This window comes from Cavia porcellus, unplaced genomic scaffold, assembly GCF_034190915.1.
Source record: "Cavia porcellus strain 051 isolate PalLab524CR breed Dunkin Hartley unplaced genomic scaffold, mCavPor4.1 scaffold_7, whole genome shotgun sequence".
Lineage (NCBI taxonomy): Eukaryota > Metazoa > Chordata > Mammalia > Rodentia > Caviidae > Cavia > Cavia porcellus.
Genome location: NW_026947490.1, coordinates 97,281,203 through 97,307,282, shown reverse-complemented (window position 1 = coordinate 97,307,282; position 26,080 = coordinate 97,281,203). Strand labels below are relative to the sequence as shown.

The following is a 26,080-nucleotide window of genomic DNA, read 5'->3' as shown; positions in this document are numbered from 1 at the left end:
ATTATTTTGAGAATATGATTAGCCAAATATTTGCAGGTATGAGCCCATGAGATTGGTGATGGATACACTTTTCACCACTCCACAGTGTTTCATATTTTTTAATTCCTGAAGTGAATATGAGGTAGAACTCCCTTGAAGTAATATAAAGCGTTAGATTTTTCTAATAACTATTTGATTATTTCAACCACTCGGTTGGGATAGTCACGCTTCACCTCATGAGGGAATTGGGGGCTGGGGAGGCCTGGATCCAGGGCCTCATGCTTCATGTGCTCTACTAGTAAACTGCAACCTCAGCCCTTTTTATTTTTTATTTTGAGACAGGATTTCACTAACTTGAAGTCCTCCTGCCTCAGTCTCCTGAGTAGCTGAGATTCTAGGCATGTGCCTAGATGTGTGTACATTAGGGAAGACATTTAAAAAACAAAAGAGCAAGTGTGTGATAGCCCTTAGCTGTATGAGGTCTGTAAAGTGTGCACTGGGATTGTTTGGGGTCAAGGTAATACAACACCAGCACTTTCTTTAGTAAAAGCAACTTAGATCTTTACAGGATGACAGGGAAGTAAAAGAGTGCCTGGTTTTATTTTCCATGATTCCACTCTGATTCTCATTGGGGAAAATATTTAATTTTGGTTGTCATCACCATTCTGGTCTGAGGGAGGCACTGCATCCCTTTAATTGCTCTGGCCCAAGTATGATCTCTGAGTACTTAAATCTCCAAGCCACAATTTCAGCTCAGCTGAAATACATAGAGCATTACAGAACGCTAAGGGAAGTACAGAAAGATAATAAGGTAATAGCCAACCCAGTTAAACCAGGTATAACTCCTTCAGGGTCCACCTCATGGGCTACCCTGTCATCTCAGCTTCTGGAAGCTCAGACATGGCTACAAGGTCTAGAGAGACACAGAATTTCCTTTTTCTAAGCTGCCTTTTTCTGGCAGATGAACCTGTCACTGCAGATGGATGCTTCAGGGAATACCCTTTGGTAGAGCATGGTCTTTTGCCCATGGCCTCACGGAAAAAGGATTTTAAAACTCCTTGCAAGATCTTTCTTAGAAGATATCCATTAGCATACACAAGGTAGAAGTGAATATATGTTGGGGAAATTAATTTCATTTTAAGACAGACTTCAGGTGGGAGGGGATCCATTTAAACTTCCTAAGAAGTTGAGCTTAACCCAGAGAAGGGTGAAAGTCACATGTAGCCAAATTGTTTTAGGAAGAATAAAGGAATGCTTGCAGAAAGGCCCACATGGGCTGGAGATTTAGCTCAGCGGTATAAGTGCCTGCCTTGAAAGCACGCAGTTGTGAGTCGTGGGTTTGATCCCTGGTACCAGGAAAAAAAAAAAAGTTACAGAAATGTCTGCGAGTCCTCTTTGGGCCTCGGACCTCCCTAGAGCTTGGTGCTTTGGGAGAGTGGAGACGGGAGGTGCAGCCAGAGGCACCCTGCCGCTCCACAGTACCTCTCCCAAAGCTCATGGAGAGCCACAAAAGAACTTTATATTGTGGGCAACACAACCAGCATCTCACTTGGAAAAAAATATGTTTAACATAAATGAAGAATGACTAAGCAAAGCAAAAAAACAGAGTTTAATTAAGAAGCTCTGGGTCAGAACAGCCCATAACTGAAGTACTGATCTAGGGCTCTGGCAGTAGTGGCGCCCCAGGATGAGTGGGTAAATCCAAGTGGTGTTGAGAAGTTAGATTCACAGGGGTAGATGCTGGGAGCGAGTGCATGACAGGAGTCCAGGTCAGTGCTGTCCGGTAGAATTTTCCATTCTGGTGCAAGTGTCATATAATCTCTACTGTCCAGTATGATAGCCCCTGGCCACCCATGGCCACTGAACTCTTGAAATGTGACTTGTACAATGAAGGAACCATATTTTATGTGATTCTAAGTAAATGTAAATAGTTGCATATGGCTAGTGGCTGCTATACTGGCCAGCACAAGTCCGTAATAACCCTTAGGACTTCGGAAGTGAGTGGATGGTTAATATTCACTAAGAAAGACAATGAAAGGAGGATCATTGGAGAAAAAAGATCAGAAGTTCAGGCTGGATAGGTTGTGTCTCAGATTGATAGCAGTTAGTAGCCAGATCATAATAATACCACTTCTGGTATAGTCTCTAGGCTTTGTTCATCTTGTTCCTTTCTGCTCCTCTCCAGCTGACTGAAATCCTGTTCCAGGCTTAGGTCAGAAACCTTTCTAATTACCAAAAGTAGATATTTTCTTGGTTTTCCTCTGACAGTGTGAAAAACACGAATCAGGAACTGGGTCTCACTGATCTTATACCCTAACCCCTGTCACAGTGGATGAGTACACATAGTGAGTACTTATTCAGTATTTGTGAAACCTATTTCGAGAACAGACTTCATGCCCCACACGTTTTAGTCCGGGGTTCCGCAATCCCTAGGCCATGAACTGGTGGGAACCAAGCCACAAACAGAAGTTGAACAGCAGAACGATGAACAAAATTTCATCTTTGTTGCTTGCATCATCACCTGAGCCCTGGCTCCCATCAGATTAGTGAGGGCATTAAATTCTCAGCACAAACCCTACTGTGAACTGCACATGTGAGGGATCTAGGTTGTGTATTATTTATCAGAATGTAACCCAGAAACCATCACTGTGATCATCATCATCCATCTAACACCATCCCTGTCTGCACTCCTGCTCTGCTCTGCAGGAAACCTATCTTCCACAAAACTTGTCCCTGGTGCAAGAAAGGTTAAGGCACCTTTCTTTTCTTTTCGTTTCTTTTAATGGTACCAAGGATCGAACTCACGACCGCCTGCTTGCATGGCAGGTGCTTATGCCGCTGAGCTAAATCCCCAGCCCCCATGTCTTAGTCTATTTCCTATTGCCATAAGAGAACACTACAGACTGGTTAATTTATAAACAGTACAGGTTTACTTGGTTCATGGTTCTAGCGGCTGTGGAATCCAAGAGCATAGTACTGGTATCTGATGAAGGCCTTCCTGCTGTGTCAGAATGTGGCGGGAAGTGTCACATGGCCAGAAAGAGCATGGGAGAAAATGCATGAGAGCAAGAACCAGTAAGAGGACAGGAGGGGCTGGACTTAGTATTTTATCAGGAGCCCACTCTAGAGGTAACTAACTTACTCCTTTAAAAAATGGCATTAATCGTTCATGGGGGCTCTGCCTGATGAAGCACCTTGTAAGAGGCCTGCTCATCTCTTACTACCATCACAGTGGCAGTTACATTTTGCCACGAGTTAGCTGTCGGGGCTGGGACATTCAAACCATGGCATCCTGTCTATAGCGCTGGTTGAAATGGCAGTGTAGACCCCAGAGGCAAACTAAGAAAAGGCTAGAGGAGGGCTGGGGATTTAGCTCAGCAGATTAAGCTGCTGCCTGGCAAGCCTGAGTGGTGAGTTCAGTCCCTAGTACCAAAAAAAAAAGAAAAGAAAAAGCTAGAATATAGTAAGTGTTGGCACAAGCCACACCCCTGAGCCAAGCACTGGCAGAAGGCATAGGTTCGACCTACATCAAGGCCCATCTTGCTGCCCCATGCCAACATAGAACCATCAACAGTCTACTTTCACGCCTCAGAGAGTTCCCACTCATGGCCGGCAGGTGTCCCCAGAGGTCCAGACTAGCATGGCTGTGAGCCTCCGTCACACCCTCTGTGGCTGTCTGTCAGGAGCTGGTGCGTGGCAGGCCTTGTGCTTAGGCACTGACCTATCAGCAAAAGCACCATCGTTGTCCTTACGGGAGAATCACAAGTTAATCAAGCAGCACACAAGTAAATGTAGTTTCACTGGGAACTGCTCTGAAGGTGAGAGGAAAGTTTACTTGTAGAGAGACCTGGAAAACGTCCCTGAGAAAATGCGGACTGAACTGAGAGCTGAAGAAAGGCCCCTGGGTGACCAGGCCAAGGGGTGAGCGTAGGGGATGGGGACAGCTGTGGAAGGAGGGAGCACAGGGCTCACGATGTCCTGAAAGCCAGCCTGTTTGGAGCAGAGAGCAACTGGAAGCAAGTGCAAGACACCCCGAGGGGCAGCAGGAGCCATGCTGACGCTCACAGGCCATGGTGGAAATTTTTATTCCATCCTTAGAGCAGGGATCTGATGTAAGATCATGTATTTCTAAATGCCCCATCACACTGCAGTGACAAGGGAAGGGTTAGGTGCCAGAGCGGTTGTGAGGAAGCCAGCCCAGCCAGGAGCTACTGCAGAGGCAGCCTCCAGGCGGCAGACTTCTGCAGCCCACACGGTGGGGCTAGGTGCACGTGAGATAAGGTGGTCACATCCAGAGGCACCTAGGACCTGGGACTGACATTAACTGGGTATGGAAGTACTAACCTCGGCTATTTGGAAATGGAAGGTAAACATGGAAATTGATGACTGACCGTATTTTTTTTTTTTTTGCTTTTTCTTCTATGTAGGCAATTGATTGAAGGCACAGAAGTTCTTAAACAACTAGAATTAGTCCCAACAGAGAATGAAAGACCAGTACAAACATGTAGCATTACTGACAGTGGAGATCTCTATGCCTGATTTTCATGTCAATATTTTCTCTGGTGACTTACTACTTTGCATCTGATCGGTGCTTCTAGATTAATTAAACAAGTGCTTGACAACATTTAAATTGATAGCCTATATTATTGTTGTTTTGGGTTTTTGTTCTTGTAGTTTTTGTTGATGTCTTGTTTATCTTTTCCATGTTTTTTTTTTCTCATAAAAGAAGACTATGGCTGACACTGTAGTTTGTCTCATTTGAACCCGACCCCTCCCCTTTTTCCTTTCCTCCCTCAACCACAGAAGATGTAAAAGCAGAATACTCAACTTCCCTGACTCTTTTGCAGCCATAAAGAGCCATAAGACAGCAGTGAGGGGAGCAGAACACCCGTCCCTTCCCCTCCACTGGCCTTGAATGCAGGCTGGCTGGAGCTGCATCGGTCACTTTGTAACCACGACAGAAAGGCCAAGAGAACTGCTGAGCCACCAGCTGCTCTCTCCTGAGCTGGGAGACCCTTAACATCCACACCTCTCTGCTTTTGGACTTCTTACTACAAGAGATAAATACACTCTTTGCTATGTGTGTGACTTATTGGTGGCTATTTTGTTACAGCCACAAAAATGTTCTTAGTTTCTAATAGTCTTTGAATCCTAAAACACACATAATAATGTTCTTGTTTCTACCATAAGAAATTAACCAAGTAGCAGTAATGCAAGAAAAGAAAAGTTCAGTGTAATGTTCCATTGTTTATGTATAGTATCAACAAGGGTACTTATACTTTGAATGTTTTTCTATGATATAGTCCATTTTTCTCTGGGACACACCAACCACATAAAAATCAAGGGTGTGGGTTTCAATCTCCATGGTGGTTAACCCATGTGACATCATCAGAGATCCACTTTATCAGCTGCTGCCTAATGTAGGGTTCTCCAACCCACACATGGCTTGGGGAGCTTGTAAAATACAGAGGGCTGAGCCGTCTGCATTTGACCTCCTGAGTCAGAGTCTGTAGCTGTGGGAATCTCTAGGTGTGAGACAGGGATTGTGTGTTCATTTCATGCTCTTCTCCATGGTGTTGGGGTTGGTTTTTAGAGACAGAGTTATACTACGTAATTCAGGCTGGCATTGAACTCACTGTGTAGCCCACACTGGCCTCGAACTCCTGCTCTTCCTGCCACAGTGCTTCAGACCCTGCATGCTGGGATTACAGACATGAGCCACTATACTTGGCTTCCCAGTGTTTACGTGCATAGCAGTAGTCCACTGTAAGCCAGAAGGTCTGTGTGCAGTTCCAGTCCCCTCGGAGCTGTCAGCCAGGTGCTTGAGTCTCCTATTGGTAAACTCATTCAGCTCCTGCCACCCCTCCACCCATGTGGCCTTCTTCTCCCAGAGCCATTGTACTCTGCTCACCCTGAGCAAAAGTTGTTTTGCCTTTCAAGGATGATCTCTCTTTAGTCCAATTTTTTAAAATAGAAAAACCAATAAAAACAATGATAGAGAATTTCAAAACAAGATAATAGGAGTTTAGCAATGATTGATATATTGTGTTTTGTTATCTTCAAAGTAGTTGCTCAGACTACAAGATAAGGGCATGAAAGAAAAATTTTTTAAAATCTCTTTTATTTCAAAGAAAAAAAGAAAAGGAAAAATTTCAAAACATGTCAGTTGGGGCAACAATGGTATGTACGTTGTACATTGTCATCCTCAAATCATTTATCCAGAGCAGAAGATATCTGCATTCAACTGTCCCAACAATACCAGCACAAATCTTTCTCTTGAGTGAACACAGAGAAATCAGTAGTGTAACTGTCTTAACTATTTTTATATACAGATACATACAAATATCCATGTTTCTTTCAGCTTCTCACACTAGTGAGACAATATGATGTTTACACATGCTTGTCTGATTTATTCACTTACAAGTATGGTCTCAAGTGTGCATTAAAATTGATAAGTAATGTAAGCACAAACTGTTCTTTTCAATGAATTAACATAATAGTAGTATGATTATCTTAGCTATCACATATATTTTTTTCTTTTCCTTTCCATCTTTTCTCCTTTCCCCCATCCCAACTGTTCTTTCCTTTTGAGCAGTTTCTTCCCTTTACAATATGTATTGTACATTTTGGATCTTGTTTACTTTTTTCAGTTTCTTACACTAGGAAACAATATGATGTTTACACATGTGAGTCTGATTTCACTTATGAGTATGATCTCTAGTTGCATTCATTTACCTGTCTCCTTCATGTCTGAGTAGTACTCCATTGTATAAAAATACATCTTTATCCATTCTTTGGTTGATGGGCATTTAGGTTGTTTCCAATATTTAACTATTACACTGTGCTGTTTAAACATGGGTGCACATATATCACTGTGGTGTGATGATTTTAATTCTTCTGAGAAGATACCCAGATGGGGACTAGCTGGGTCAAACAGAACTCCAATCCTAGTTTTTTGAGGAATCTCCATGCACCAATCTATACTCCCACCAACAGTGAAGGGTTCCTTTTTCCTCACAGCCCCTCCAGCATATATTATTTCTTTTCTTTTTTATTGGTACCGGGGATTGAACTCACAACTGCCTGCTTGCAAGGCAGGTCCTTATGCTGAGCTAAATCCCCAGCCCCCATATATTATTTCTTGATTTCTTGGTAATAGCCATTCTTTCTGGGGTGAGATGGAATCTCAGTGTAGCTTTAATTTGCACCTTTCAATGACCAGTGATGATGACCATTTTCACACATTTGCTGTTCGTGTTTCTTTGAGAAATATATATTCATCTCAGATCCCATTTTTAGATTGGGTCTTTAAATTTGGGAGAGCTGATTTTTTTTGAGATCTTTTACATGTTCTTGATAGTATTCCTTTGAGAATAGCCGGCAAATATTTTTTCAGAGATTCACTCTGTTGGTTTCTCTTGCTGTGCAAAAGCTTTTTGGTAAGATGAGATCCTAGCTGATTCTTTTTGATAGTTGCTGGATGATCAGGGTTTTATTCATGAAGCTTTTGCCTACATCAATGTCTTCAAGAGTTTTGCCTATTCTATCTTGCAGCAGTTTTAATGTTTCTGGTTTACTATTTAGATCTTGGACCCATTCCAAATTTAGTTTAGTGCCTAGTGAAAGATATGGGTCCAATTTTAATCTTCAGCATGTACAGAATCCAGTGAATCCTCTAACATCAGCTAGTTCAATTCTTTGCTATCAAATAATAGAATCAAACTTCTGATTCATAGACTATTCAGTACTGGTTATAGCTTCCAGCAGATTCCTGTTTGTCTGTTTGGGTGAAGGTGTCCAGAGGAAGGAATCTGTTGTAATTTTCTATTTAAAAAGTAGAGGGAGCTTGGGGCTGGGGATTTAGCTCAGCGGCATAAGTGCCTGCCTTGCAAGCAGGCAGTCGTGAGTTCGATCCCCGGTACCAATAAAAAGCAAAAAAAAAAAAAAAAAAAAAAAAAAAAAAAAATAGTAGAGGGAGCTCATGCTGCTGGTAGATGCACAGAACCAAGCACTGTCTTGTTGCTTACAAGAAAAATACTTACTGAGAAAGTGGCTCCCATATCCAATCAATAATCTAATTGCAGACATATCTGTGCAAGTAATTTAAGTGGTAGCTGAACTTGCAAACTGAGGCCTGTTGGGCAATGGTTCTTGCTTGAGGCTGGTTTAATTTCAGGAGACACTTACCATCAAGAGATATTTTGGGTTTGCTCACCTGAGTGAGAGGGTGGTTCTGGCTTCTACTAGGTAGAAGTCAGGCTTGCTGGTAAATTATAATGTACAGGACAAGCAAGAATTGCCAGCCTAAAATCTCAGTGAACTATGACAATACTTTAAATGGTGAAAATGACTTTGGAATGCTTCCTTGATAGAGTCCTGTAGACATTATGTAGAATGTAAGGAGCCAACAGTTTTATAGTACTAAAACAAACAGTGAGATGTCCCCTCACCTAGATTATGGAAAACCTGAGGACCAGAGTAAAAGTTATTAAGGAATGGTCTCTGCTGGGGTTGTGTTTGTCCTAGGGTAGAAGCAAGATAATTCATTGGGGGAATGCAAACAAAACAAACAAACAAAAAACAGAATTTCTATCATAGTCAATCTTGAAAGACTAAAATTGACTAATGCCTTCATGTAGCCTGGGTGTCAGGTGGTTAGGTGCTGAACATGGTTTATCAAACATCTGGTGGAACCTCATCTATTTGAAGATTGGTTTCCAACCTTACGTTCAGTCAAAACCCACCCTTCTTGTTTACATCTGACCAAACCCCTACATGGTATAGCTTAATAGTAAAAATGTTCATAGAGCCATAGAAGGGTCACACTGATTTAGGGCAGTAATGAAAACTTTCTTAGGCAAAAAAATTATAAAGTGCTTAGTTCTTTGTGTTTGTGGCACAGCAAAAGACCTTACAAAATACTCGTATTAAAGTATAATTAAAATTACTCATAAAAATTAAAGAGTCGAAAGGAACACAGCTTTTAAAATCTTAATTTTTTTTTACCATCCGATAGACGCACATCAAGCGTTCTGCGAGACTGGCATCAGATGGCGCTCACTCTTGCTAAAAGTCTGAGCCGCGCCCAACACCTGACACTAAGCCCAGCTCCGACCGGAGGCAAGCTCCTAACTAGGTCCGGTCCATTGCCTAAGTCTCGACTTCCACGTCCGCGAGCGGGGGGAAACGGGAGATGGACGGGAAACGACCTTCGGTTCTGACTACAGCAGGGGAATGAGACGGAGCCCGCCGCCGTTTGAAAGGACAGTTGAGATGAGGGAGGCCGGGAAAGTACGAGTCGGCCCTCGGCCCACAAAGCAGTCGCACTGGGCGGGCGGCACAACAGAAACTCCCCAGCCGCGTGGTCCGGGTTCCACTGCCCCGAGTCCCACAAAACCGATCTTCCAGGAGGACCCCGCGGCTCCTCCTGAAGACAGACTTAGGCACTCTGGGAATCAGGAAACGAGGGACAAACTTAACTCACTCTCGCTGCTGCCCGGCGGTCAAGCAACTTCCGCCCGACCTTGGAGGCGCGGCCTCGTAGGTCACGTGGGTTCGTTGAGTGACCGCCCGGCAGGGGGCTCCTGCGGACCCCGCCAGCGCCGTCATGTGGACCGTACCAATCAAGCCGAGGGTGAACAACTCTAACGCAAAAATGAAGAGGACAATTGCTTCACATCATGTGTGGCAATATGAAGGCCACAAAACCATCTGCACCGCAAGGAACGCGTTCTCTCTATCGTACTGTCGCCCTGTTTCCCTCTGGATGCCCCTGCTCCCCCCAAAGAACTACGGTGGTCTCGTCCGCGCCCGCCTCTCCCAACCCTCGCCTGGCACGCCCCGGACCGGCCTCACGTGACCCCTGCGCGCTCCCGCGGGGCAGCGGAGTCGGGAGGCGGCGCCGCAGGGGGCGGAGGCTCTGACCGAGCGTTGTGCGCCGCAGCTTTCGCCTGGACGCCAGCGGTGCGGACACGATGTCGGGGGTCTCCCGCCAGTTCCTTTGGGCCGCCACCTGCCTGGCCGTGGCGTGCCTGCAGCTTGCGCTCTCCGTGAGCCCCAACGTCACCGAGATCCCAAGCGAGCCAGCGAACTCGAGTTCTAAGCCCATCAGTGTAATCCCAACGACCGCGACGACCGCTCTGCCGACCACCACCCCTGCGCTAGGTAGGCGCGGCCCAACAGGCCCCTCGCGTTCGCGCGCCACCCCCGCCGTCCTCTCCCTCCGGGACGCACCGGCCGGGCCCCGCCGGGCGAGTGGCGGCGGCGGCGACTCTTGAAACATGGCGGCGCGGCCAGCGCGGAGCGCCGGGCGGGGAGGGGAGGGCGAGCCCTGGTGGCCTCGGGCCGCTTTCGCCCCGTGGCGCTGCGCGCCGGGGCGCCTTTCACAAGCGCCTGGGAGATGGTGGCTCGCTGCAGGTTGGCGAGTGGCGATGGAGTTCCCTTCCGCGGTGGCAGCGTCGGGCCGAGAGACGGGACGAGGGACGCGCTCCGAAGTTGGCGCGGAAACCGAACTTTCCCCTCCCGGGCCGGTGGCCCCGCGGCCCGGGCCTCCCCGGAAGTGGCAGAAGGGGGAAAGAGAAACTTAGGAGGAGGGGGGGGAGCAGCGCCCGCGTCTTGGGCGCGATCTGAGCGTGGAGTCGCCTGCAATTTCATCATGTTGACTTTGCAGATGTGCAGGGATCTTTCTGAGATTTGAACTTGAGATTAGCGAAAACTTTACGTTGCTCTCTGTGTGCGCGGAAAGAAAAGTACCCACGCCCGAACTTCCAGCGCTAATCGCGTGCATCTTCCAGTACTTAGAGCGAAACTGCAAGATGGGGGGTGAAACCAGGAGACAGAGGGAGAGACGGAGATACAGGTCGAGGCCGTGTGTTCAGTAGGCTGTGGAGCTGGGACCCAGCTCTGTTGATTTTCAAAAACGCGATCAAAGAACACACTTTCTGTTAGACGTGCAGTAGAGTGGGGTTGGTTAAGGTCTGAAGTTTTTCGGATCTTCTCAAATCTTTAAGCCTGAAGTTGGCATATGCTGTGGCAACTCGAAAGAGAGACGACAGACTTGAAGCAATAAAGCGAAGAAATACTAGCTGTTTAGTTAGTATGATTGCTCAAGTTGATTAAGAGTGCGTAAGAAGTAGCTTGATTTCCTAACTGAAGGATTGCTGAAATGTATGGGCTTGCGGTGGCTTTTTTCTCGCGCTGACCGAACTGTCTTCCCTAGTTAGTATTTTGTAAACTTTAATGAAATAAAATACTTGATAAACTTAGTATTTTTGGTTAGATTCACAAAGGTATAGTAAAGTGTAAATATTTTTCAATGAGGAATGTAAGTTGTAATGTATTACTGGGAATGCCGACCACGCCATGTTAAGATGATAGAGCAGTTTTGTTTGTTTTGTTTTTGTCTTCTGCTTATTTCGCAGTTTCCTCAGAATTGTAGTATGTGGTTTGTTTTAAGAGAGGCTTGGAAATACACACATAATTGCCTTTGGGTACTTGAAGGGGATGCAAAGGAGATAATTTGTATATTCTGGAAATCGTAGTTAAATAAGCTGCGGTCTGAGAAGTACTTAGCAAGTTCAGTTCATTGTAAATAGCATTCACTCTCCTCCTTCATCTAGTGTCAAAGACATTAAATGGGTAGCGGTACGATCTGAAGAATTATTTCCACTTTGTGAACACCCTTTCTGTCCTAGGGTATCAGACATTCCCGTTTTCAGTAAATCCTAATAATAAAATTATTGAAGTAAAACATTTCTCCCGAACTTTTTTAGGCAAGAGGAAAATAATTGACAATATTAGAAGTATCCAGTTTTGAGTTGTTGTTTATGGACCATGTGGTCTAGGTAAACTATTTGCAAACACCTTGCAAGCTTATTTATTAAACTTCCCATGTGTATGTGTAAATGTGTCCCTTTTAGATGGTTCCAGTTGTGGAGAAAATGAATCTCCGGGATATTAACTCATTTTCAGGGTGCTACAATCAGTTTAAGTTTAATCTTTAATTTTAAAAAAATTTCTTTTAGCCTTAAAAATTCTTGTGTCTCAGTTGATGGGTAATGTTCTCCTGATAGTAGTCTTGATCATAGCTGATTAGTTTCTTAATAAATCAGTTTGTAAAGTTTTGTCATTTCTCTGAATTACTAATTTTGATACTATATGTGTTTATTATTAAAGAGGTAATTAAACTCAGATGAGATACCAATTCATAGATCTCATACATTTTCTCCCCAGAAACCTGTGAACACCACAAAAGCTGTTTTTCCTGTTTTAATTCAAGTATTGCTAATACTACTTGCTATTGGATAGACTGTAAAGAAGGTAAGACATTTTGGGCTTGCTGTAATTTTGAGTGTGCAAAACTGCCTTGTGATGTTTTTGGAAAACACCTAACAGGGTTTCATGAACATTTGACAATTCTGCAGCTTATTTAGGATACTGTGCGATATTTTTTGCAAATCTAGTACGTCATAGTGTTTGTCATTTAACACTACCCAGTAAATCCAGTCTCATTTGATTTCTTAGACTTAGTGATCAAAGTTCACTTAGTATTCAGAGAAGAGAGATTGTAAATCTTCGTAAGGTTTAAGTTGTGTTAATATACTGAATTAGCTGTGAAAGAGTATGTGATTTTCCTTTGAAAACTCAGATTTTAATTATCTTTTGTCTCACAAAGTGAACTATAGTATTAAAGAGACCTTATGAAATTTTGTTGGATACTCAGATATAGTGGAGGAATAGAAGGGAGAAAGTTGACTGTTGTGTGTGCTTTTAAGTTTTTTGGGGGCTACCCGGTATGGAACTCACAACCTCAAGCTTGCCAGGCAAGCACTTGTGCTGCTGAGCTAAGTCCCCGGCCTTGTGCTTTTCCGTTTTAAACCATTGAGGGATAAAGAGTTAGATGAAGGTACATCAGGGCATGAATAAGAAAGATTATGGTTAAAATCATGAGATTATCCCATCAAGTTACTCGTTTCTGTGTAAGGTGTTTGTATTTTTTATCACCAAAAGTCTTTTATTTAGGTTTTTAAAATAAAGAAAAAGTTGCATGTTTAATTTATTCCCCAGTGAAAATTTGAACAGTTCTAGAAATTATATTGCAGAAAATTAAAAGGCTATTTATTTGTCTTTTTGAGACAGGATCTTATTACGCAGTTCAGGCTGACCTTGAGCTAGCTCATTTTGTAGCCCAAACTGGTCTCAAACTTGAAAGGATCATTCTGCCTCAGCTTCCTGAGTGTTGGAATTACAGATCTTTGCCACCACACCCAGATTCAAAAAGGCGCTTTAAAACATAAGTTTTAACTTAGGGTTTATTAACATTTTGTTTAAAAAGTCATTTTTTTAGGGCCCAAGATTTAGCTCAGTGGCATAAGCGCCTGCCTTGCCTGGCAAGCGTGAGGTCATGAGTTCGATCCCTGATACCAAAAAACAAAACAAAATGTTCTCCAGTAAAAAGTTATTTTTTTATCATAAAATGGAATTTATAGGGTGCACATTCTCACTGTATATGGTAGTATAAAAGAACTGGCAAGTTTTGAAGGTTGGATGTTCTATGTTTTAAGATTAGTTGAGGAATGTTCTTCCTTACATTTTTGTGGGGAGACGTAGAGAGTGGTATAAGGAGATTGAACTCCAGGCCTGGGCCAGGAACAAATTGGTAACCCTGTGCTTCAGCCTCCCAGAGTGCTGGGATTATAGGTGTGTACTACCACATCCAGCCTCTCCCCAGGCTTGCTCCTAGTTTGCCATCTAGGAGAGCTGTTTTATGAAGTGCACAAGCCTGAAGCAGAAGATTAGGCGTGTGTAACCTAACCACTGTAGGGCACCTATGTTTACTAAGCCTTTATGAAAAGATCTTGATCACTTCTTGGCAACTCTCACCTTCTTGTATAGATTTCTGGCTGCCTTTCTTGGTATTACGACACCTTAATTTTATTTCAGGTTTGTTTGGTACTTGGTTTTTGGTGCTTGCTTCGGCAGCACATACACTAAAATGGTAAATGGATTTATTAGTAGAAGGATAAAATTTGAGGAGTGACATCTGATATCTCCAAGACAATGGGAAAAGAAGAATACCTGTATTTGTGGACTTCTAAAGAATTTATGTTGAGCCAGGTGTGGTAGTGCACACCTGTAAGCCTAGCACGCAGGAGATTGAGGCAGGAGGGTCCCATGAGTGCAAGGCCTATCTGTGTTACATAGTGAGCCCCTATCTCAAAAAACAAAGAATTTATGTTGGAGTTGATTCTGTTTTAGAAAATGTTCCAGCAAATTCAGAGATAATACAAACGAGTGATTGGTGTTTGTTTCTTGTTTTCCATAGCGAGTAAGAGCTACTGTTCTGATAATTCAACGGTTAGCAATTGTAGCGTGGTGAACAACACTGCCTTGTGTTCTGGTAAGTCTCCATGTTGGTGGCTGGGGAAAACAGCCACAGAGGGCTGAGAAAAACCAGTGCCTCAAAGCTGTGTTTCAGTGTTTTCTTTGAAACATTGCTGTAATTCTAATCTTGTTAGAAATTTGGGTATGAATAACATTCATATTGATAAACAGTGTTATGTTGAAACTTAGTCTAGTGTTTTAACTACACTGTGGAGTGCTCTAAGTGTAAATACTTGCATCTCCTGACTTTCGAGGAACACACTGGTGCTTAGGCCTGTACTTGTATGTTGCAGGCCTAGACAACCTTGTTCTGACAAATTCTCGTTATGATTTGGTGATGTTTTAGTCTCTAGCCTCAGTTGTGTTATGGCTAAACGACTGTTTATCTACTTTTTTACTTTAATTTAGGGAACTTAATTTGGGGGACTTGATTACTCTGCCGTAATCATTAAAGCTTCTGGTTGAAACATTGATTTTTCTAATGAGATAATAGATGAAAAGGTCAGACTCCTAATTTGACACAGATAATAATTGAATACAGTAAAAGTAGTTTGTAGATTATCAGTAACCTTTACAGACTACCTATAACTTGACTATTCAGTTTTGGTAAGGGTTTCCACATCCTAACATGAACTTTGTAACTAGAGATTTTAGTTTATGGTATGTAGAATACATAATAAACCACATTGATTTTAGATGAGCAAACATTTTAAATAGTAATTTTAATGAGTATTAATAAAAACTAGTAACTGTCAGAGCTTGTTTTCATGAATGTCTTGGAGACAAAATTAAAATATTATTTAAAGAAAAATTGAAAGGTAGTAGCACTGCTTTGATGATATACCAGTTAGAATTTGGCTATAAAAAACATAATCCCCAAATTACAGCTACTTTGAAGCAGTGAATAAATTTACTTCTTTCTCATGTGAAGAAATCTGGGCTAGAGTACAATTAAAGGTATAGCGGCGTAACTCTACAACCATTACAGGTTCAAACCTTTAGGTTTTCATTTATCATTTCTCAAAAATTGCTTCGACCTTCCTCTCTGAGGAGGGTGCTCATGTTTTAGCCAACACATTGATTTTTTTCCTAGTAGTAGGAACAGAAAAATGGAGGCTCACAGCTATCTTAAAGATGTGTGGTAGAAGTTACACGTGACTACTTAGCTGCCAGTGAGGCTAAAAATGCCTTGCCTAAACAAAACAAAATAGCCCTTCCCTGGAGAAGAGAAGTGTCACTGGAATTTGGTGGATCCATTTGTAAAGAAGCAGGGAAACTGGTATTTGGTGGGGCAACTGTCCTTCTCTTACATTGTAAATGTCATGAAAGTAGTACTTACTCATGATTGCAGATTGTGAAATAGTGTTATAGATGGTGATATTTTATACTGCTTTGTTGTGTATTTTGTTTTTAATAGTGCCCACTACTGCTGCTCCAGGGCCAACCAATGCAACAGGTAATTCAAGATGATGATTCTTTTATCTTTTAGCATTTTTTAAAAAATTTTTTATTTTAAAGAGATTAAGACAAAAGAGGACAGAACAAAACAGATCAAAACAGAACAATGTAAGCAACACAGTACTTCACCACAAGACAACCTGATATTAACAGTAGCTACCATAATGTCTTTCTTTGAAATAGTTGAGCATACCTTCACATACAATAGTATCAAACATAACAAAATAGTGTAAAACCATTCAAGAGAATGAAAGTATTACAGGGCATTCAGAACCAAATAACCGAAAATGAACAATGGCTACCATATTATCTCATTTTCCATAAAAACTTTGTTTATACCATCACACATATTAAAATCCAATAAGATATAACATGATAGAACCAGTGGAAACAGAAGAACAAAAGCATGGTAGGACTTAAAAGCAAGATGATATTAAATCAGCAGTGGCTATCATAATGTCTTGTTTTCTTCAAAATAGCTGTTCATAACATCACAGATAATAAAATCAAACAAAACAGAATAAAACCATTCCAGCTAATGAATGAAAACATTATAAAGGCTTCAAAGCAATGTAGTGGAAAATCATGATTACCATAAAATCTTACGTACTTTTACCATTTCTTACACTAGGGAGACTATACTCTATTTATACATGTGATTTTGACTTATTTCACTGATGAGTGTGGTCTCAAGCTGTGTCCATTTATATCTCAATGTGATCATTCCTTATAGCTGAGTATTACTCCATTGTATAAAAATACCACAGCTTTTTTATCTATTCCTCAGTTGATGGACACTTAGGTTGTTTCCAAGATCTGGCTGTTACAAACTGTGCTGCTATAAACATAGGTGCGCACATATCACTGTGGTATGATATTTTCAGTTCTTCTGAGAATATGCCTAGAAGCAGAATAGCTGGATCAAATGGGACTTCCAATCCCAGCTTTTTGAGGAATCTCCAGACTGACCTCCACGGTGGTTATACAAGTCTACACTCCCACCAACAGTGCAGGAGAATTCCTGTTTCCCCACAGCCTCTCCAGCATTTGTTGTTGGTAGTTTTCTTGATCCTGGCCATTCTTTCTGGGGTGAAATGGAATCTCAGTGTTATAATTTGCATTCTAAGGACTAATGATGATGAACATTTTTTTCATGTATTTATCTGCCATTTGTATTTCGTCATCTGAGAACTGTGTATTCATCTCAGATGCTCATTATTGGACTGGGTTTTGAATTTCAAGGGTCTGATTTTTTTTAATTCTTTATATATTTTAGACAGAAGTCCTTTGTCTGAGGGACAGTTCACTAAGATTTTTTTTTCCCAGTTTATGAGTTTTCTTTTCACTGTGCTAGAGATTTCTTTTGACATGCAGAAACTTTTTAATAAGACGTGATCCCAGTTATTGATTCTGGAAAGTACTGTCTTTCAGGATTTTAAAGCTTTCTTTTTATTTAATACCTAAGAGTTAGTATAATTTTAAAGATCTCTAGAAAATTAGTCTTGGGGGCTGGGGATTTAGCTCAGCAGCATAAGCACCTGCCTTGCAAGCAGGTGGTCATGAGTTCAATCCCCAGTACCGATTAAAAAAAAAAATTAGGGCTACAATAATTACTTAAGTATATATTGTATGTGGCATTGACACATAACCCCGATATTTCATAGTCATTGAATATCAGCAGATTTGCTGCAACTTTGTGCATTGAGTTCATAAACTATTTTGTTCCCTTTTTTGGTATCAGGAATTAAACTCAAGACCTCTAGCTTGCCAGGCAGGCACTAGGCCACTGAGCTGTATCCCTGGCCCTCATAAACTGTGTTTTATGGATGTAGGAATTCCAGGAAATATAGGCCCATAAAGGAAATTATAATTTCTGTCATCTAGGTGTTCAGAATATTTTCAGTGATTAATTTCTTTCTGGTTTTTGGCTCTCCCCCTCTCCCATATATATGTATTTCTAGATCTGAATATGTATTTCTAGATATGTACTTTTTATGAAATTATACCTTTAGATACTTCCTTTCTTATTGTAAGATTGTGGTACACACTGTTTACCCATTATTCCCTTGTTTGAACAGTGGGGTAATATTTGTTACTGCTGATAGGATATTCAGATAATTTTAGGTTAGAGGAGACGTGACTAAAGGTGAGGAGTGATTTTCAGAACGATTTGTGATGTTTGTTTCCATCAACAACTGGAAGGTTTTCCGTCACCTGCTCAATCTGCTAATTCTTTAACAAGAGTTAAATACTTAGATTTTTACATATATGAAGCGCATCTGTTCCAGGACAAGTGCTAGGCTAGATGATTAAGATGTAGACAAAAGTAAACCAGCGTTTTGTCTCCTATAGGAACAGTAAACAGAGTGAGTATACACAGAAGTCTTGTAGGTCATGCAATCAGACTCATATGTTTATAAAAATGACTTTTTCTGGACATGGAGAGTAGATTTGAAGACTAGAGAAATGGAGATGAGATACCTATTAGGATAATTGCAGAGCACAGATAATTGCCTTTTTTTTTTTTTTTTTAAATCCGTTCTAAGGATGGAACTCACGAGCGCACGCTTGCAAGGCAGTCGCTTATACCACTGAGCTGAATTCCCAGCCCCTGGAGCACAAATAGAAAGAGCTATAGATGCATGCAGTTAGGCTTAAAGGAGTTGGGCATTGTTGTGTTGGTGCTGGCCCACTAAGAGTGTCCCTCAGTTGTTGAGTTGACCAGGTTGGACTTGAACTTATACGTACCAACATACAGCAGGCCCTCGCTCTTTCTTGAGCGTTCCATCTTGATAACTTACATCACAGTGGAAATAGCCACAGAAGTCTGTAAGTGCTACAAAGTACAGAATTTGAAAACACATGGTGGCACAGCCTGTGGGCCAGTTATTCTAGAGGCTGAGGCCAGAGATTTTACTTTTGAGATAAGCCCGGGCTACTTAGATTCTCTGACAGAATCTCAGTAATTAAAAGGCCTGGGCTCAGTGCTCCTAGGGTTCAGTCCGTTTTGTATCGTTATGCACAGTAATGTGCTTATAAACTTTTAGCCTTCATTGGGAATCATTGCCTAAGGAGGATATTAAAGATTGGTGAAGTAGAGGTGTTGGGAGAAAAACTTGATTTCCCAAAGATGGAACGTAAGCAGAAATTGGAGGATGCATAGCCTAAAACCATTTTTAATTTGCTTTGCTTTTCATCTCTTAGCCTTCTGCCTCAGCCTCCAGAGTAGTGAGAAGACAGGAACGTGCTAGTATACTTAGCTATGAGTCTTCAGTGTTTTGTTTTGTACCAGGAGTCAAACTCAAGCCTCATGCTTTTGAGGCACAGTGCTGTGTCAGAGTTCTATCCCTGGCCTCGCATCTCCATTGCTTAATCTGTGTTTCTGTAAAATGAAACGAGGCTACACTTTGCCTGTGGAATATGTATCAACACGTGTAGTCCCAGCACTTGGCAGGCTAAAGCAGGACTGCTGCGAGTTGAGGGCCAGCCTAATGTGCCTGGCCACTGTCTTATAAAAAAAAAAAAAAAAAAAAAAAAGAGGAGGAGGAGGAGGATATGCATCAATTAACTGGAATTCAGAAGTTGAGAGAGAAACCTTAGGTGTTGCTTTCCATGTCTTGTGCGCAGTACTTTTGTGGAAGAAGGAAGTGAAAAAGGGACAGTTAAGGAAACAAGTACCAACAACAGTTTAGAGTTTTTCTTAATGAAAAGAACCTTCAATGTGGATAGATGTGTACTCCTTAATTATTGTGTTATTTTCAAAATAGTACTATTCTCAAAATTACGTTGTTTTGCTTGATTGCAAAAATAATTGTTCTTTGCATTACTAGAAATTGAACCCAGCACGTTCACACTGAGCTATACTTCGAGATCTTTTTTATTTTTTTAATTTGAGACAAGATCTCACAAAGTTGTTCAGGCTGTCCTTGAGTTTGGTGATCATAGCTTCAGCCTCCCTGAGTGCCTGGATTATGGGCATACACCATCATGCCTGGCTACAAAAACAATTAGTTTTTACCTTGCTGTGAGAGTATATAGTGAGTCTCAAATACCAAAGTTGCAGAATTTTTCTTCATAATGTTTAAAAATTGGTAGTGTTTTAAGATTAAAAAATAACTTGATATGTTTAATGTGTATAGTTTTTTAGGTTTTTTGCCCACACTGAATATGCACTTAATACAAATAACAGAAACTTTAAGTAATGAGCATTAAAATGATGGTACTACTCTACTGTAGGAATCGTATGTTTCAGTCCGGAGGTGGGAATGAGGAGTTTATAGCTTAGAGGAATGAGCACTGTTCAGTGAGGAGCAAGATGAATGAAGTTCGTGCAGCATTGCTCCACACAAGATGGAGAAGCTACAAGTGTGAAACATCGGTGTCCTGTTGGTAGTGTCAACCCTAGTAGGAGTCTGAGCAGATCTTTCATAAGTAGCAGTAAGCTCCCTGTGTATTCATGGTTCTGTAAAAATAAGAATGCCTTAGCCTCCTAGGATCCTGGTAACGTTAGAATAAGAGCTGTCTGTCTGCCTGTAAGTGAGCCCTAGTCTTGATAGCTCTACTTGTAGTGACATTCTTTGCCTTACAGCCAGCTTTAGGTGTATAATTGCTGTTGTAGCACAGAACCTCCTGTATTAGTAGAATTTGGATGACGCATGTTTGAAGTTTTATTTTTGATTGTTTTAAGTCGCTAACAAGTAGTCATAAAGCTCTGAGACTCAGAAATACTAATGGGAAATCATGGTGGGTGCAGTAGCCGGTAGTCCCAGCTACTTAGGTTGAAGCAGGAAGATCACAGATTCACACTGGCTGAGCCAATTTATAGGGATTTAGACCCTATCAAAATAAAAACTTAAAAGTGAGTTTGGGATGTTTGTAGTTCAGTGAGAAGGCCATGAATTCAGTCCCTGGTACTGCCTTACCTCTCTGTGCCAAACAGTAGAATGCTGGTGCCAAAAAGAGTTCAGGTATTTACAGACTTTTTCATCGAAGACAAAGGGCAAGATTTACAAAGATAAGAATTACATAGATAAGAACATTGCAAAAAGCCTTCTATTCCAGTTATATAGTTTAAGCAGAGGTAAATACTTGTCAGATTCTTTCAGGCCATCAGATCTTGTTTTCTGAAACAGTGTTAAAACTGTAACAGTTTTTTTTATAAGAATGCAAGCTTTTTCCCCAGATCATTCGTAGCCACCCACTTTGGTAGGCAGCACACCTTTGTAGTGGAGCCCCAGCACCTTGAAGCATGACCTAATTATTTCCTGCAGCGTGATGAGGAACTTGAGCCTCTGTCTCCTGTAGTCCTTGCACACTACCGCCCTCCCAAGTAGATGCCTGACCACCAGCCCAGGCCTGCCCAGTCAGTATCTGGCTGTCCCTTTTACTCCAGTTGCTGTCGGCTTAACCCGGAGGCCCCCGCGTCAGCCAGTTGCTCACTCCGGCTGTGTGGAGGGCATGTGTGCTCTCCTGATGCTCTTCTGGTTTCCCCACCCGGACGCCCGCCAGCTCCTGGGAAGGCGAGCTTCTGCTTCTTGCTGAGGGTCTTTCCAATCCCCATGGCAGAGTCTGGTTCACAGGAAGACATGGTTCTACTTCTTGCCGAGGTCAGCAGATAGTATTCTGACCTTAGACTGGTACACTAGAGCCGACCCTTAGGTTCCTAATACACTGTTCCCACTTATTTGTGTAAAATGTATTTGTCTTTGACTGCTTTGGCATTGCACGGTACTCAAAGACTGAAATACTTACTGACTGCCCCTTAAAGGAACATTTACAAGTTCTGAAGTGTAGAAGACAGATGGATCTGGTACCCACATGAGAATACTATGTTGTAATTGATTCTCATATGACTTGAATGGTTTTTGTCTTAGAAGTAAGCTTATTTGTAAAAGAACTTACCATTCTTACCTTTCTCTGCCCTTTTTTTTTTTCAAACTATCTGAATATATACATAAATTTTGGGGGTTGATTAACCAGGAATCAGACTCAGGACCTCATACGTGGCAAGCAGACACTGTGCCACTGAGCTGTATCCCTGGCCTGGATAGATTTTTATAGTCAGATCTTAAATACTATTTTATGGTTGCCAAATATTTAAAAATACATTCAAAGGCCAATATTCTTGGATGTATAGATACTGTTCTTTGAAATATTGAAAACACATTGAAGTTGGTAGCCTTACTTTTAAAAGACAATGTTAGATAATTGGAAAGTTACAGACTGAGGTTTTTAAATACATTTTCCTTTTTAATTCCAGCTAAAACCACAACTCCGCCTTCCCCTTCCTCCACCACAGTTACCACAACAGGTAATTGAGACTTTTTAAATTAATAGCATGTAGGGATGTGTGTACATTGTTGACTTTTACTGTTTCTTGATGAGGTTCCAATTTTATTCATGAATGATTGTAAACTGAAACTCATTTTTGATACGTAGGGGATCAGAGTAGTAAGCTATTTACAATGGTGATAGCTAGGGATTGAACTAGCACATGCCAGGCAAACAATAAACAGTCTACCACTGAGAGACTGCTTATAATTAATTTTGAAGTTTGTCATTATTTGATATTTTACTAAGAAAAAATGTAATACTTCTATTAAGTTCTTTTTATTAAATTGATGCTTTTTTTAGTAACTTTTTACTCCTTGGAAAGAAATTCATGTTCTTTTTCCTTATGACTTGGTAATACTTTTTCATATGCAAAAGTAATTGATAGTGCTACTTAAGTTGTCTTTAATTATGAGTTACTTTTCTTGTTAAAGTTATAAATTATAGGCATTTCAAGTTATAGTAAGTCCCTGACTTAATGAACTGTCGTATTTGACAAAATGATTCGTGTACGCTACACCTATGAGAGTTTGCAACTTGAACGTTTGTTAAGTTAGGGACTTACTGTGCTTTGTAAGTTAAAAAATTATGACTGTTTGTATAGTATCTAGTAAAACTCAATGTCATGTTTTGTTTTGTTTTGTTTTTCTTTTTGAGACAGGGTCTTGCTATGCTGTTCTGGCAGGCCTTGAGCTCACTTTGTAGCCCAGGTTGGTCTCCAGCTTGCAGTGATTCTCCTGCCTCAGCCTTCTGAGTGCTTGAGTTACAGGTGTGCACCACCACATCTGGCTAATACCATGAATTTTTAGTACATTAACAGTTAAACAAACTTACTAGATATTTTGAACATGCTTGATAAGTTTCTAGAACACAATTTTTATATGAGAAAAATCTTTTTCTGTATGGTCTCAATATTTGAAATGTTTTGGCCTCATTGATCAGTTCATATCACTGGGCAAGGTGAAGAATGATAAATGGTTATCTTTCTTAAGTGAATAAATTCTAGCTGTAAAGGCTTGATGCTTAAGTACTTTGACATATGGGAAAATAGAAGTCAAGTGGGTCTTGAAGTTGCAATACAGGATCACAAGACTTATTAAGGATTGTTCCTTTTATCATACCAGGTGCAGCAAATACCACTTTGGCTCCAACCTTAGGACCTGTGCGGAAGTCTACCTTTGATGCAGCCAGTTTCATTGGAGGAATTGTCCTTGTCTTGGGTGTTCAGGCTGTAATTTTCTTTCTTTATAAATTCTGCAAATCTAAAGAACGAAATTACCATACTCTGTAAATGGACATACTAAATTAACAAGGACTGGCAGTTCATTTGTGTAACTCACCGAAACCAAAATCCTATCTTTCAAGAAGTCCCACGTGGAAGATGCTATTCCAGGAACTTTAAATTTACAAAGGATACATTAGGGTATTTTGGAGCATCATCTCTGAAGAGAAGTCAGTTAAACCATTTTGCTCAAAAGAATATTTATAAAATATTCTGCATGAATCCTTGGGGCTATCTTGTTTTATTTTAAATGGCTGCTGCTGTGGGATTATGTTTCTTTTCTTGACATGCCAAATATAACTTTCTGTAAGTGATGGAAAATGTCCTTTGCAGACAACCTCTTGACTCTTGGCGGATTAAATTTAGTCATCATAAAGCCTGAAAGCTGCATTATTTTCATACTAACTCAAGATGTTACCTAGTGGCCAGAATTGAGAAGTGTGCCAAACAAGCATCAGTAGGGTAGATTTTTGACTAGCATTTCAGAAGTGGAATTAACCTATTTAGTAGTACTAAACTGTATCCTTAGAATAAAATTTTGTGCTCAATGTTATTTTTTTCTACATTAGAAATAAGTTGCCACAATAGGGAATTACATTCCAGACTTTAATGAATGGAAAGGATACAACCATTAGTGTGTAGCAGGTTGTTCATATTTGTAAAAGCACCTTATATCATTGAGAACATAAAGAACAGTGCCTTAAAAGACGAATTGAAGGTAGGCTGTAATGTAAACTGTTTATGACTTGTTCTGAGGATGTACTGTCAAATGAGCAGTAGTGAACCTGCCTCTAGATGCCATACTGTTAATATTTAATTTAAAACATCTTTTTTCATAGCTGAGAAAGTTAAGCTACAGAGTTGAAAGCCTTCGTATTTTGAACCTCCCAACATTTTTCTTAGGGATGAAGAGAGATGAAACTAATTAGGTATCTTTATACTCAAAAAAGATACCCTAATGTTACTGTACCTTGGAAAGATTTCTTCCAAGCTTCCTTAGAAAATAACTTTTATGAGGCTATAAAGGAAGTAAGTTTTGGAATGATTTATCTTTAAATGAGACAATCACTTAAGTTTTCAGAGCAAATATGACTTGTGTAATTTCATGAAACCTATAGGTTTTAAGCCAGGCATGGTTGCGCACATCTGAAATCCCAGCGCTTGGGAGACTGAGACAGAAAGATCTCTGTGAGTTCGGGGCCAGCCTGAACTACAAAATGAAACCCTTTCTACAAACACACACACACAAAGCCCTGCGCTTGTGACCTGGTTACTGTAGTTCCTGAAGACTGACCTGTGTAGACCGCACTTGTCCTTTCTCACTTCCTTTCCTTGACTTCAGTTCCCATGAAACAGGCAGGGCTACTTTCATTTCTGTTAGTCTCATAAAGCCCCAGTTTCCTTAGTTGTAGGATGTTTATTCCTCCCTTGCCTTGGACACATTGGATTCAGAGGCCTTAGTTTAAAATAGGCTTTTGGTTTTTTGATCATTATTTTATTTTTCTCCTTAGCCTATAGTAGCTGAGTTGAGCAGTTGCTTTTCCGTGTTTTAGAGTAGGGATTGACACAGTGCTTTGGTTCATTTCTTAAACCGAAACTCCTTGTATTTAGGTGATTATATTAAAGGTTCTCAAAATGAAGAGTTGCTGTTTCTTTGTCACTTGCTGGTACAACTCAAGTTTGTTTTACGTGCACTTTGTACATATACCTAATGTTTTCAAGTGCCTTAATTGTTTAAATCTCTGGCTTCAAAGATACTTTGGAAAATAGGCTTACCTCACAACTTTGTGTTTCCATTAGTAGTGATATTTAAGGTACTTCACAAAATTTTTTATGGTGCCATGGCTGTTAGTATTTAGTGAGTGCTGTAAGATTTCATTTGAAAATACAGAATTTCCATCCTCACAAGGTGACGAAAGTGAGCTGCAGGGCTGTAATCATCACTCACCTGGATAGGCATTGGTTGCCACACATTAATGCCAACACATGTAAGAAATTTTGTGGGAATAATTGGAAGTTTCTATAATTTTGAGCACTTCTCTAACAACAAAACTATATGAAGTTAGATTTTGCAAGTTTGCAGAGGAGCTCTTGCGACAGAATTCACAGCCTTATTTTTTCCTTCCTTTTAGCAATGTAATATCTTGAGCCAATAATTTTTGGGTTTTCTTAATCCAGAAGGTATGTAGAAACCTTTTCAGATTTTTCATCTGATTTGTTCATGCTGGTAAGAGTTCTGTCAGATACCTTACTTTACCTTACAGATACTTAATGCACAGGCAGACACTGCTGTATTTAGGAATTTCTATTTCAGTTCATTTAAAACCAATCTGTATCATGTACCAAGCTGATTTAAAATAAATCTACATGTTTATTGAATTAGCCTATTCTTTATTGACTGAAGTGTCTTGTATTTTAATTGTGAATTTTAACCTTCTACTGGAATTATGTCAGTGGTGTATTTGGGGGGTGGAGCATCTACTGTTAGTGCTTCTCTTAAGACAGCCAGTAGTATGAATTAATCACTGAGGAGCAGCCCACTTAGTGACAGCTGGAGGGAGGATGGGAGGGACCTGCAAATTGATGACACAAGTCAAGCTCAAATCGTTGGGAATTTATAAGAATACTGTTTGTTTTTATATTTCTAAA

General features: G+C 40.8%; 2 protein-coding genes across 9 annotated transcripts in view; both read left to right on the top strand.

Annotated features, from left to right (window-relative positions):
- The window catches only part of Ppil6 (peptidylprolyl isomerase like 6), a 28,644-nt gene extending 22,194 nt beyond the window's left edge, over positions 1-6,450 (top strand). For 6 of the 8 annotated variants that reach the window (XM_013148527.3, XM_023563459.2, XM_013148528.3 and 3 more), the window contains one exon: positions 4,407-4,719. Coding sequence is in view for 6 of the 8 variants with exons in the window: in XM_023563459.2 (XP_023419227.2) it covers positions 4,407-4,518 (112 nt within the window). In the remaining 2 variants the exon portion in view is untranslated. Of the gene's footprint in view, positions 1-4,406; positions 4,720-4,826 lie in introns of those variants that run through there. The other 2 variants (XM_023563458.2, XM_023563460.2) reach the window with 1 other exon arrangement.
- Positions 6,451-9,856: 3,406 nt separating this feature from the next.
- On the top strand, positions 9,857-25,810 carry Cd164 (CD164 molecule). Its single transcript, XM_003466040.5, has 6 exons — positions 9,857-10,143; positions 12,211-12,297; positions 14,303-14,377; positions 15,779-15,817; positions 22,079-22,129; positions 23,274-25,810. Exons 1-6 carry the CDS (start codon positions 9,954-9,956, stop codon positions 23,438-23,440), a joined length of 609 nt encoding a protein of 202 aa, XP_003466088.2. The 5' UTR covers positions 9,857-9,953; the 3' UTR covers positions 23,441-25,810.
- Positions 25,811-26,080: the final 270 nt, after the last annotated feature.

Excerpts from the sequence above, each read along its gene's own strand:
- Cd164 (XM_003466040.5), top strand. The coding sequence starts at position 9,954 with ATGTCGGGGGTCTCCCGCCAGTTCCTTTGGGCCGCCACCTGCCTGGCC. Across the intron at positions 12,298-14,302 it reads TTGGATAGACTGTAAAGAAG|CGAGTAAGAGCTACTGTTCT; the intron begins GTAAGACATTTT and ends TGTTTTCCATAG. Across the intron at positions 22,130-23,273 it reads CACCACAGTTACCACAACAG|GTGCAGCAAATACCACTTTG; the intron begins GTAATTGAGACT and ends TTATCATACCAG.